The 12500-nt window shown below is 48.6% G+C and overlaps 1 protein-coding gene across 1 annotated transcript in view; it reads right to left on the reverse strand.

The window, feature by feature from the left end:
* The window catches only part of LOC137536627 (uncharacterized), a 163920-nt gene that overhangs the window by 70510 nt on the left and 80910 nt on the right, over window positions 1-12500 (reverse strand). Inside the window, exons 19-22 of the mRNA XM_068258878.1 lie at window positions 12060-12285; window positions 11756-11882; window positions 11339-11460; window positions 9769-9829 (exon numbers count right to left, since the gene is read on the reverse strand). Coding sequence (XP_068114979.1) covers window positions 9769-9829; window positions 11339-11460; window positions 11756-11882; window positions 12060-12285 — 536 coding nt within the window. The remainder of the gene's footprint in view (window positions 1-9768; window positions 9830-11338; window positions 11461-11755; window positions 11883-12059; window positions 12286-12500) is intronic.

Below are 12500 nucleotides of genomic sequence, written 5' to 3' on the forward strand. Positions count from 1 at the left end.
TTTGTCACATTACTGCCACAAACATGCATCAATTTTATTGGAATCCCACGTGAAAGAGCAATGCAATGTGGTGTACATGTGAGAAGTGGAACGAAAATCGTACATGGTTCCAAACATTTTTTACAAATCAATAACTGAAAAGTGGGGTGTGCATAATTATTCAGCCCCCTGTGTAGAGGTGTAGAGCAGTTGGCTGATGGTGTAATGGTTAAGGGCTTTGCCTCTGACACAGGAGACCAGGGTTCGAATCTCGGCTCTGCCTGTTCAGTAAGCCAGCACTAATTCAGTAGGAGACCTTTGGCAAGTCTCCCTTACACTGCTACTGCCAATAGAGCGCACCCTAGTGGCTGCTGCTCTGCTCTGGCGCTTTGAGTCCGCAAGGAGAAAAGCGCAATCTATATATATAATAGACTAAGTGCCTCAACCTTCAAACAAGAAGAAGAAGTACTTTGCATGAGAAAATGTATGCGTGATCAAACACCAAGTTTAAGGCCTCTTTTCCACGGACTGTTGAGCAGTTACCAGGCAGCAGTGAGCAGTTACCAGGCAGCAACGAGCAGTTACCAGGCAGCAACGAGCAGTTACCAGGCAGCAACGAGCAGTTACCAGGCAGCAGCAAGCAGTTACCAGGCAGCAGCAAGCAGTTACCAGGCAGCAGCAAGCAGTTACCAGGCAGCAGCAAGCAGTTACCAGGCAGCAGCAAGCAGTTACCAGGCAGCAGCAAGCAGTTACCAGGCAGCAGCAAGCAGTTACCAGGCAGCAGCAAGCAGTTACCAGGCAGCAGCAAGCAGTTACCAGGCAGCAGCAAGCAGTTACCAGGCAGCAGTTACCAGGCAGCAGCAAGCAGTTACCAGGCAGCAGCAAGCAGTTACCAGGCAGCAGTGAGCAGTTACCAGGCAGCAGTGAGCAGTTGTGAGAGTTTGAGAGCCATTTCACTGCCTATTCACAGTCCATGGAAAAGAGGCCTTACCCTAGGAAGTCTGACATTGCAAATCTGGCCTAATTGGATATTCATGAGGCAATGCTCATGCAAATGCATGCACAAACCAATACCACAAAGCAGTCACCCTGCTACATGCTACATTAGCACTATCCGGCTTAGTGCACACCAGAGCGGTTCGGCAGCGTTTTGCGATCCACTTGCGGCTGCGGATACGCTTGGGTAATGTATTTCAATGGGCTGGTGCACACCAGAGCGGGAGGCGTTTTGCTGAAACGCATACTCCCGAGGTGAGGCATTTTTTGGGATTTCGGATGCGTTTCTGGCTCAATGTTAAGTATAGGAAAAACGCAAACCGCTCTGAAAAACGGCAGTTCAGAGCGGTTTTGCAGGCGTTTTTGTTACAGAAGCTGTTCAGTAACAGCTTTACTGTAACAATATATGAAATCTACTACACCAAAAACGCTTTACAAAACCGCAAAATGCTAGGTGAAATGCTACAGAAAAATAAGAAAAAGCGTTTCAAAATCTGTTAGCATTTTGCGGATCTGCTAGCAGTTTTTGGTGTGCTCCAGGCCTCCAGAGCGCAACGGGGAGGATTCCCAATGCCCCCTTTTTATACAACTGGGGGGACCGCAGGGTCCCAGGCTCTCTCACTGCCTGGAAACCACAGCGGCACCCCGGAGGGGGAGGCTGGGTGGCGTGGACGACCCCCCCCCCCCAAGTTTGGCCAGCGCCGGGGAGAGCCGTCTGCACCCACCTCCCAATATTAAAAACAGGCACTTACCTTAACGTCCATTGCGTTCTGCTACATGCGCATTAATTTGGGGGCACCACATGAGAAAGGAGAGAAGCATGGTTCACCCCGAGCTTTAGAGCTCAGGGCTGGCTCACATACAGCACTCCAGAGGGGGGGGGGGGAGGACAGGCGCACTCACTCCAGGGTTCACACCACCGGAGCAAGCCATCCACCACCTGCCTCCAAAGGATACAAACTGCACAAAATGCTTTCCATGAGAAAATTAATGCGCATGTAGCAGAACCCAATGGGCGTTAAGGTAAGTGGCTGTTTTTAATATTAGGAGGTGGGTGCGGACGGCTCTCCCCAGCGCTGGCCACGCTTGGGGGGGGGCAGCTGTGCCACCCAGCCTCCCACTCCGGGGTGCCGCTGTGGTTCCCAGGCAGCGAGAGAGCACTTTGCAGTATTGGTTTTTTGACCCTGCATAGTTTGGCATGCGAAAGCAAATGCATATTTGCATGAGCATTGCCTCATAAATAGCCAATTAGGCCGGATTTGCAAAGCCAGACTTGCTACAGTTAAACTTGGTGTTTGAGCACGCATACATTTTCTCATGGAAAGCCTACTTCTTCTTGCTTCAAGGTTGAGGCACGTACTCTATTAGATAGATAGATGCGGCGTATGCTACGACGCGGGTTGGCTAGTATAAATGTTATTTGTCTTGTCTTGTCTTGTGTAGCGAACGGTTCGCCTGCGAACGGTTCCAGGCGAACTTTGGGGGTTCGCGATCGCCTGCGCCAGGCGAACTTTTCCGGAAGTTTGATTTGCCCCATAATGCACTATGAGGGTCAACTTTGACCCTCTGCATCACAGTCAGCAGGCACATTGTAGCCATTCAGGCTACACTAAGCCCTGGAGCCCCACCCCCCCCCCCCTTATATAAGGCAGCCTCCGGTGGCCATTACAGTCACTCGTCTGCCTGCTATTAGACAGACTAGGGAGAGCTGCTTCAGACTTGTTCTTCTAGGGACAGATTAGTTAGGTTCTTGGCTGCTTAGCTTGCTCCTGGCTGATTGTTATTGCTTTTATAGCACCCCTCAATAGCTCTTTTCAGAGCTCATCCTGTATTTATTTATTTTTTTACTGTGTGTCAAACTGACACATTTGTTGCATGCACAGCCTTGCTAATTGATAGTGTGTGTGCCACTGCCAGCAGCCCAGCACATTCAGTGACTGACTACCTGTGTGTGTGACAGGGAGCTGCACATTGTACTACCCAGTACTGCATATACCCCAGTACCTGTTGTATTTAATTAACCCACCTCGTCATCACTGCATATACCTAGCTTTGTGTTGAGTGAATCCACCTCACTGCATCTAAGTACCTTTACTGTTCAGTGAACCCAGCTCACTGCATCCTACTACCTGTTGTGTTGAGTGAACCCACCTCACTGCATCTAAGTACCTTTACTGTTCAGTGAACCCAGCTCACTGCATCCTACTACCTGTTGTGTTGAGTGAACCCACCTCACTGCATCTAAGTACCTTTACTGTTCAGTGAACCCAGCTCACTTCATCCTACTACCTGTTGTGTTGAGTGAACCCACCTCACTGCATCTAAGTACCTTTACTGTTCAGTGAACTCAGCTCACTGCATCCTACTACCTGTTGTGTTGAGTGAACCCACCTCACTGCATCCTACTACCTGTTGTGTTGAGTGAACCCACCTCACTGCATCTAAGTACCTTTATTGTTCAGTGAACCCAGCTCACTGCATCTTACTACCTGTCGTGTTGAGTGAACCCACCTCACTGCATATACCTAGCATCCCCCCGAGATGGACAAATCGGACAAACCAGGTAGAGGAAGAGGTAGAGGCAGACCCAGAGGAAGGCCACCAGGCACCGGCAGGTCTGTGCGAGGTGGTGTTGGTGTGATTTCGTGTGGACCTGCCCCAAAATACAGTGCTCAGAAGAAGGCACGTGCTATCACTTCCCAAAATCGTGAGGAGGTGATTGAGTTTTTAACACAGAACACCTCATCTCCCGCAGCCACCAGCGCTACAACAAGCACTATTTGACACTTCGCAGGAGTTATTTGGTGGTGGTGGTGAAATCACCGATTCACAGCCACTACTGCAACAACAAGAAGAAGGCGCAGGTACACCACCTCATACGTCTGAGTTAGGTGGCGATAGTATGGATGTAACGTGTGAGGAGGGGGCTGATGAAACACCTGAAGTTGGTGCAGTTGAGGAGGTGTCTGAGGAAAGTGCAGCTGGCCAGGAGGATTATGATGACGATTATACGGATACCACATATGTTCCCGGTAGAGGAGATGACCAGGGGGACAGTTCAGAGGAGGAGTCAGAGAGGACTAGGAGGAGACGACTCCATGATAGAAGCAGAGGGAGCTCGTCCTCAGAAACAGCTGGGGGCATTGTCCGGCGCCATGTATCGCCAGCTATGGCCAGACAGCCAACATGCCCTTCAACGTCAGCTGCTGATGCCACCGTAGCGGCATCACCCCAGGGGGGCTCAGCGGTTTGGAAATTCTTTCACGTGTGTGTCTCAGATCGGAGCAAAGCCATCTGTTGTCTCTGCCAGCAAAAATTGAGCCGTGGAAAGGCCAACACTCACGTAGGGACAAGTGCCTTACGAAGGCACCTGGAGAAAAGGCACAAACAGCTATGGCAAGAACACCTGAGGAAAATCAGCACCCCTCAAAAGACAAGCCACCCTCCTTCTCCTCTTCCTCCTTCAGGTACATCGTCTTCATCCACTTTCTCCCTAGCACCTTCACAGCCACCCTCCTCCACACCGCCTCTTCCCTTCAGTGGTTCCTTCTCCTCTGCCCACAGCAGTACCCAGCTGTCCGTGAAGGAAGTATTTGAGCGGAAGAAGCAAATGTCTGCCAGTCACCCTCTTGCCCTGCGTCTGACAGCTGGCGTGGCGGAACTATTAGCTCGCCAGCTATTACCATACAAGCTGGTGGAGTCGGAGGCTTTCCGTAAGTTTGTGGCCATTGGTACACCGCAGTGGAAGATACCAGGCCGCAATTATTTTTCACAAAAGGCCATACCCAAACTCTACCGTGCAGTTGAGAGGCAAGTGGTCTTATCTCTGGCACACAGCGTTGGGTCAAGGGTCCACCTGACCACGGATGCCTGGTCTGCCAAGCACGGGCAGGGCCACTACATTACATACACAGCCCATTGGGTCAACCTGGTGACCGATGGCAGCAAGCAGGGAGTATGTGGCTGCGCAGCGGACCGACTTGTCACACCTCCACGGCTTGCAGGCAGGCCTCCAGCCACCTCCTCTCCACCTGCTACCACCGCTTCGCAGTCGTCATCCTCCTCCTCCTCCTTGGCTGGTGCCACGATCTCCTCTCCAGCTACACAGCCCCAGCACCCCAGGGCCTATGCTGCATGCCAGGTACAACGGTGTCACGCAGTGTTAGACATGTCTTGCCTGAAAGCGGAGAGTCACACTGGAGCAGCTCTCCTGGCTGCTCTTAACAAACAGGTGGAGCAATGGCTGACCCTGCACAAGCTTGAGATCGGCAACGTGGTGTGTGACAACGGCAGCAATCTCATTGCTGCGTTGAATTTGGGAAAGCTGACACACATACCCTGCATGGCACATGTGCTGAATCTGGTCGTGCAAAGATTTGTGTCCAAGTACCCAGGCTTAGAGGACGTCCTGAAGCAGGCCAGGAAGTTGTGTGGGCATTTCAGGCGCTCTTACAAGGCCATGGCACGCTTTGCGGACATTCAGCGTAGAAACAACTTGCCAGTGAGACGCCTGATTTGCGATAGCCCGACTCGCTGGAATTCCACCCTGCTGATGTTCTCTCGCCTGCTAGACCAGGAGAAAGCCGTCACCCAGTACCTGCATCATTACAGTACAAGGACACAATCTGGGAGGATGGGGATGTGGTGGCCCAACAACTGGACACTGATGCGAAATGCATGCAGGGTCATGGAGCCCTTTGAGGAGGTGACCAAACTGGTGAGTCGCGATGAGGGCACCATCAGCGACTTGATCCCCTACGCCTACTTCCTGGAGCGTGCCGTGCGTAGAGTGGTGGATACAGCTGTGGAGGAGCGTGAACGAGAAGAGTTATGGCAGCAGGAGTCGTGGGAGCCATTTACACCCGAACCCGATGTTCCCACAACACCTGCGGCAGCACAGAGGGGGGAGGAGGAGGAGGAAGAAGAGGAGTCGTGTGGGGAAGGAGAGGAGTCAGACTCTGATGATGGTGATGATGAGGAAGGTGTTTCTGTGGAGGAGGAAGAGGCGGCGGAAGAAGAACAACCCCCAGCAGCCGTCACAGGGGACTTCTGCTGCTCCACGTTCCCGTGGTATTGTTCGTGGCTGGGGGGAGGAAGAGGAGTTGCGTCCCGTCACTGAGGAAGAGCAAGAGGAGATGGAAAGTACGTCTGCATCCAGCTTTGTGCAGATGTCCTCTTTCATGTTGACCAGCCTGTTGAGGGACCCCCGTATCAAAAAACTCAAGACAAATGACCTGTACTGGGTGGCCACGCTACTAGACCCTCGGTACAGGCACAAAGTGGCGGACCTGTTACCAACTCAACAAAAGGCGGAAAGGATGCAGCACTTGCAGAACAAGCTGTCGATGATGCTTTACAATGCATTTAAGGGTAATGTGGCTGCACAACGCAATCAAGGTACCACTGGCAGTAACCCTCCTCCTCCCAAGTCCACGCAGCCAAGGACAGGACGCTCCAGCGATCTCAGGGTGATGTCGGACATGCGGACGTTCTTTAGTCCAACTCCTCGCCATAGTCCTTCCGGATCCACCCTCCACCAACGCCTGGACCGGCAGGTAGCCGACTACCTGGCCTCGAGTGCGGATGTAGACTCTGCGAAAAGCGACGATGAACCCTTGGACTACTGGTTGCGCAGGCTTGACCTGTGGCCAGAGCTGTCCCAATTTGCCATACAACTTCTCTCTTGCCCTGCCGCAAGCGTCCTGTCAGAAAGGACGTTCAGTGCAGCTGGAGGCATAGTTACTGAGAAGAGAAGTCACCTAAGTTACGACAGTGTTCAGTACCTGACCTTTATCAAAATGAATGAGGAATGGAACACGGAGGGCTACTGCACGACCGAAGACTAAGTCAGTCCCCACACACAGCATCTCTGCCTGCAAGCCGCTTGACTGCCTTCTTCACCACCACCAACAGGGTCCAGGACTCTAGGCGGATTCCTGAATTTTTAAGGCCGCTGCTAGCAGCGGCCGCTACACAAATTTTTCTGGTGCGTGTACATGCCTGCCTAATTTTTCTGGCTGCACTGCGGGCGGCTGCAACAAAAAAACAAAAGGCATGTACATGTGCCCATCCCCCTTCATGATCATTACCTTGCCGCGGTGAAGGGGCTTTCGCATCACAATGAAGCAATGACCGCCGGCTATTTGAGTGTCTCGGGTGGGGGTGGCACACAAAAGATAATAAGGTCGTTGCTTCATTGTGGTCAGACCAAATTTGATCAGCTGGACAGTCACTGTTGTTCTATCATTGAGCTACCACAGCCCGGCGACCATATGGGCTTGAAAAACGCCACGGCCTACACTCTAGCCACGGTGCGCACCAGTCCAGCACGGCCGTCACTACGCAAACAGCTGTTTGCGGTGCGTTACACAGTGAGTTTAGTGTGTCAGTGTGAAGCAGAACTCTAATTACACTCCCTGATTGATGTATACACATGCAAGATGTTTGAAAGCACTTTAGGCCTGCAATTTAGCATTCAATGTGATTTCTGCCCTTAAAATGCTGCTTTGCGACAAATCCACATTTTTCCCCGGGACTTTGGGCATGTATCCCACTCCGCCATGCCCCCCTCCAGGTGTTAGACCCCTTGAAACATATTTTCCTTCACTTGTGGCCAGCATAATTTTTTCTATTTTTCAAAGTTCGCATCCCCATTGAAGTCTATTGCGGTTCGCAAACTTTTACGCGAACCGAACCTTCCGCGAAGGTTCGCGAACCGAAAATCGGAGGTTCGCGACATCTCTACCCCTGAGTCAATACTTTGTAGAACTACCTTTTGCTGCAATTACAGCTGCCAGTTTTTTAGGGTATGTCTCTACCAGCTTTGCACATCTAGAGACTGAAATCCTTGCCCATTCTTCTTTGCAAAACAGCTCCAGCTCAGTCAGATTAGATGGACAGCGTTTGTGAACAGCAGTTTTCAGATCTTGCCACAGATTCTTGATTGGATTTAGATCTGGACTTTGACTGGGCCATTTTAACACATAGATATGTTTTGTTTTAAACCATTCCATTGTTGCCCTGGCTTTTTTGGGTCATTGTCCTGCTGGAAGGTGAACCCCCAGTCTCAAGTCTTTTGCAGTCTCCAAGAGGATTTCTTCCAAGTTTGCCCTGTATTTGGCTCCATCCATCTTCCTATCAACTCTGACCAGCTTCCCTGTCCATGCTGAAGAGATGCACCCCCTGAGCATGATGCTGCCACCACCATATTTGACAGTGGGGAGGGTGTGTTCAGAGTGATGCGCAGTGTTTGTTTTCTGCCACACATAGCGTTTTGCATTTTGGCCAAAAAGTTCAATTTTGGTCTCATCTGACCAGAGCACCTTCTTCCACACGGTTGCTGTGTCCCCCACATGGCTTGTGGCAAACTGCAAACGGGACTTCTTATGCTTTCTGTTAACAATGCCTTTCTTCTTGCCACTCTTCCATAAAGGCCAACTTTGTACAGTGCATGACTAATAGTTGTCCTATGGACAGAGTCTCCCACCTGAGCTGTAGATCTCTGCAGCTCGTCCAGAGTCACCATGGGCCTCTTGACTGCATTTCCTGATCAGCGCTCTCCTTGCTCGGCCTGTGAGTTTAGGTGGACGGCCTTGTCTTGGTAGGTTTACAGTTGTGCCATACTCCTTCCATTTCTGAATGATCGCTTGAACCGTGCTCCGTGGGATGTTCAAGGCTTTGGAAATCTTTTTGTAGCCTAAGCCTGCTTTTAAATTTCTCAATAACTTGATCCCTGACCTGTCTTGGACCTGTCTTGTGTATTCTTTGGACTTCACGGTGTTGTTGCTCCCAATATTCTCTTAGACAACCTCTGAGGCCCTCACAGAGCAGCTGTATTTGTACTGACATTAGATTACACACAGGTGCACTCTATTTAGTCATTAGCACTCATCAGGCAATGTCTATAGGCAACTGACTGCACTCAAAGGGGGCCGAATAATTATGCACACACCACTTTGCAGTTATTTATTTGTAAAAAATGTTTGGAATCATGTATGATTTTCGTTCCACTTCTCATGTGTACACCACTTTGTGTTGGTCTTTCATGTGGAATTCCAATAAAATTGATTCATGTTTGTGGCAGTAATGTGACAAAATGTGGAAAACTTCAAGGGGGCTGAATACTTTTGCAGCCCACTGTATTTACATACAATACACATACAACACTACCATTCGCCCTACCCCCCAAGCCCGCTGCCGCTTAGGTGTCATCATGGACTCGGCTCTCTCCTTTGCACCCCACAACCAAAGTCTTACTCGATCCTGCAACTTCCATCTGTGCAACATCTCCAGGATCCGCTCCTACCTGTCCCCTGACACCTCCAAACTCCTCGTCCATGCCCTTGTCATCTCCTGCCTAGACTATTGCAATTCAATTTAATCAGGCCTCCTTTCAAACCATATTGCCTCCCTTCAATCAGTAATGAATGCAGCAGCCAGACTGATCTAACCGCAGCGCCTCTACAACTCCTCTCTGTAAAGCTCTCCACTGGCTACCCACCCGCTTCAGGATCAACTTCAAAATTCTGTGCTTGGTCTACAAATCGGAGCACAGGACCTGCCGAGCGCCGACCTACATTTTTGATCTTGTCCACAGGCACATGCCAGCCCGCCCCCTCCGGTCATCTTGTGTTGGCAATTTCTAATGTGAACAAGGCCTAAGATAGGGATTTGTTTTCAGTTTTTGGAAGGTACATTGTGACCTTTGGAACCGCCACGGGAGAGCCAAACCACACACTCTGCATGAGATTCTGCATTCATTTGGGAACTAAAGTATCAACGGAATATCCTTACCTTGTGCCGGTGGGATGCAGATCATGAAGTTGTGAGACTTTTCCACCAAGACACCTCCAGGCTGGAGAAGAAGCACAATCCACGGAATGAAATATGTCATTACCCCGATATCTAAAACTATCCCTTTATCTCGCCATATAGTGATGAGCGACAAAAAATGTGCAATTACGACACAAAATTGTAATTCATAATTATCAGAAAATTCTCAATTTCATCCTGTAATTTCACGTCAAATTGTAGGTTTGTGTTTAACTACATGTTACTCGCTATTTCGTATAATTTTACATAATTTTTTGTGGTTATGATTTTTCCATTACGATCGTAAACATAATTATGAAAATTATGGGAAATGTAATGAAATTGTAATCAGCACATTATGATCCTCAGCTGGTACACCAGCAGATGTCTTACGAATACAGATATCACCGTTTCATACAAAAATCGTCATTAAAAATGCATCCAAATGATGGTAAACGACAACGACGAGCGGCCGACATTGGGAATTCCGACCAATCCAACTGGCGGATCAATCCTGACGACTATTGAGCAGATATCGGGCAGTCGGTTAGGTGTGTAGAGGGTCATCCATACAGCATTGTTCTAATGCATGTGTGTATATGTCGTTTGATATGGCTTTTCCACTTGTGCGCGCAGTATTCAAACCACATAGACGTTCGGGTTGTCTGTGTGTGTGTGTGTGTGTGTGTGGACAACATCGATAAAACAAATGTATTTGTCGGTACTTTTTGCCAGGTAATGTTGCGTGAGCAATGTTGCTCGTTTGTGTACGCCAACGTTTATATAGCGTTTGGACAGATCTATGCCCCAAATCTTGTGTAAACTAAGGGAACTTGTTATGAGATTAAATTTTGGAGGTGCCAAAAGGACTTTGATTTTAAAAATTGAGTGAAAAACTACATACAAATTTAGGTCAACTTCATTTAATAGCAAAACCCTTAAAGTGAACCTCCAGACTAAAAATCTACTCAGCAGCACTGAAAAAGGCTTGGTGTTTCTTTAACAGTTACACAGCATCAGACCTTTGTTTTTCTTGTAGAAGTCTCATTTTTAGCTACATTTTTAGCTAAGCTCTGCCCCATTAAAGAAAACTGCCCGGGCTTTTTTCCCCTGATGCTATGCAAAGCATGATGGGACTCCTATGTCGTTATTCACGTTGCCTAGCAACTGGGAGGGGTGATCAGCTCACAGGACAGTTGGAACTGTGTCTCATGCTCCCTGTCACCTCCTTTCAACCAAAAAGATGGCTGCCCTCATGAAATCAAACATTTGCCTGTTCTTTTAAAACAGGATGGGTAAGAGATTATATTACCTATCTATTTTAATTAACATAAATAATGTAACTTAATGGCAGTATGTTTGTTTAGGCTGAAGTTCCTCTTTAATACACTACAGAGCAACTGATCAGGACCCTAGCTTCCTTTACGAGCTGGAACCTGATTGGTTGCTGACATCAACTCTTACAATTTTTCTCTAAATTTTCTTGCTATATCCACCCCCTTAGTGCAGATCAAGGGAGAAGCAAAATCAAAACAATCTAATTGAAACTGACCTTAACAATCAGTGGTTTGATCATGGTGTCAGTATTCCCCCGCTTGGGTACGACAGGGATCTCATTATTACACATCTCTGGGGTCTGCAAAGCCTCTGCCCTGACTGTGACATTCACCTCTCCTGAGCAAAGACACAAAAGAGAAAGATAAAACAATAGTATTGGAGCTCCTCCTACATAAAAATAGCACTGTATCTCCTCCTACTATCAGAGGCGTATCTAGAGAGGTACAGGCATGGCTCATGCCATGGGTGCCGCAGTCCTATGTGCCACCACTACTGCTTCTCTGTTACTCACAGACCTCAGAGAAAGAAAGTGGTGTTGAGAGGACACAGAGGCATGTCATTTAGAAGGGAGCATGCCTCTGTGTCCCATTTCACCCTCTAAACTCCATCTCGGGTACACTTTAATGCTCACCTAGCTTGTTAGCGGTCACATTCCAGTAGAAGGTCTTGCTCTCCTCTGCACACAGGCAGCTGCTGTACTCACAGCCAGGACAAGCCTCCTCCTCCATCTCCAGGGAAGGCAGCAGGTCTGTCTGAACCTTATGGCAGAAAGAAAATAACTGGATGATGGAAACATAGGAATGATCAACTTCTAAAACGTTCACGTACCCCCTGGACCCATCAGAAGTAGCCCCTGGTGTACGTACCTCTGATTGAGAAACTAGACTCTAGAATGCTAGAATAGAGCATTAACCTCAAACACTGGATAGCTTTACCTTTATACATTGTTGCAAGTAATTGAAGACGGATGCCTTTAAAGTAAAAGATTCTCCTCTGACCACCGAGTAGGGCAAAGCGAGTTCTACGAAAAATGGCTGAAAAACTCTAAGAGAGACAGAAGGGGACAAGCCAAACCCACTGGGTCCCATACACATGGCTCCGGCATTCCAGTCTGTGATGGTGTCTGGGACCGAGTGATGAAGATCCACCAAGCCAGAGTCTCTGAAAATAAAGCATATTATTATTATTATTGATTTATAAAGCAACAACATTCTCTGTGGCGCTGTACAAAGTAAGAAACGAACATGGGGTACAAAATAATACAGACATTGGTGTACACTAATATACAAGATACAAAATGAGAGACAAAGATACAAAAACGATACAAAATACAGAATACAAAATACAGAATACAAAATACAGAATTGGTAATAACA

The sequence above is a fragment of the Hyperolius riggenbachi genome, chromosome 10, assembly GCF_040937935.1.
Source record: "Hyperolius riggenbachi isolate aHypRig1 chromosome 10, aHypRig1.pri, whole genome shotgun sequence".
NCBI lineage: Eukaryota > Metazoa > Chordata > Amphibia > Anura > Hyperoliidae > Hyperolius > Hyperolius riggenbachi.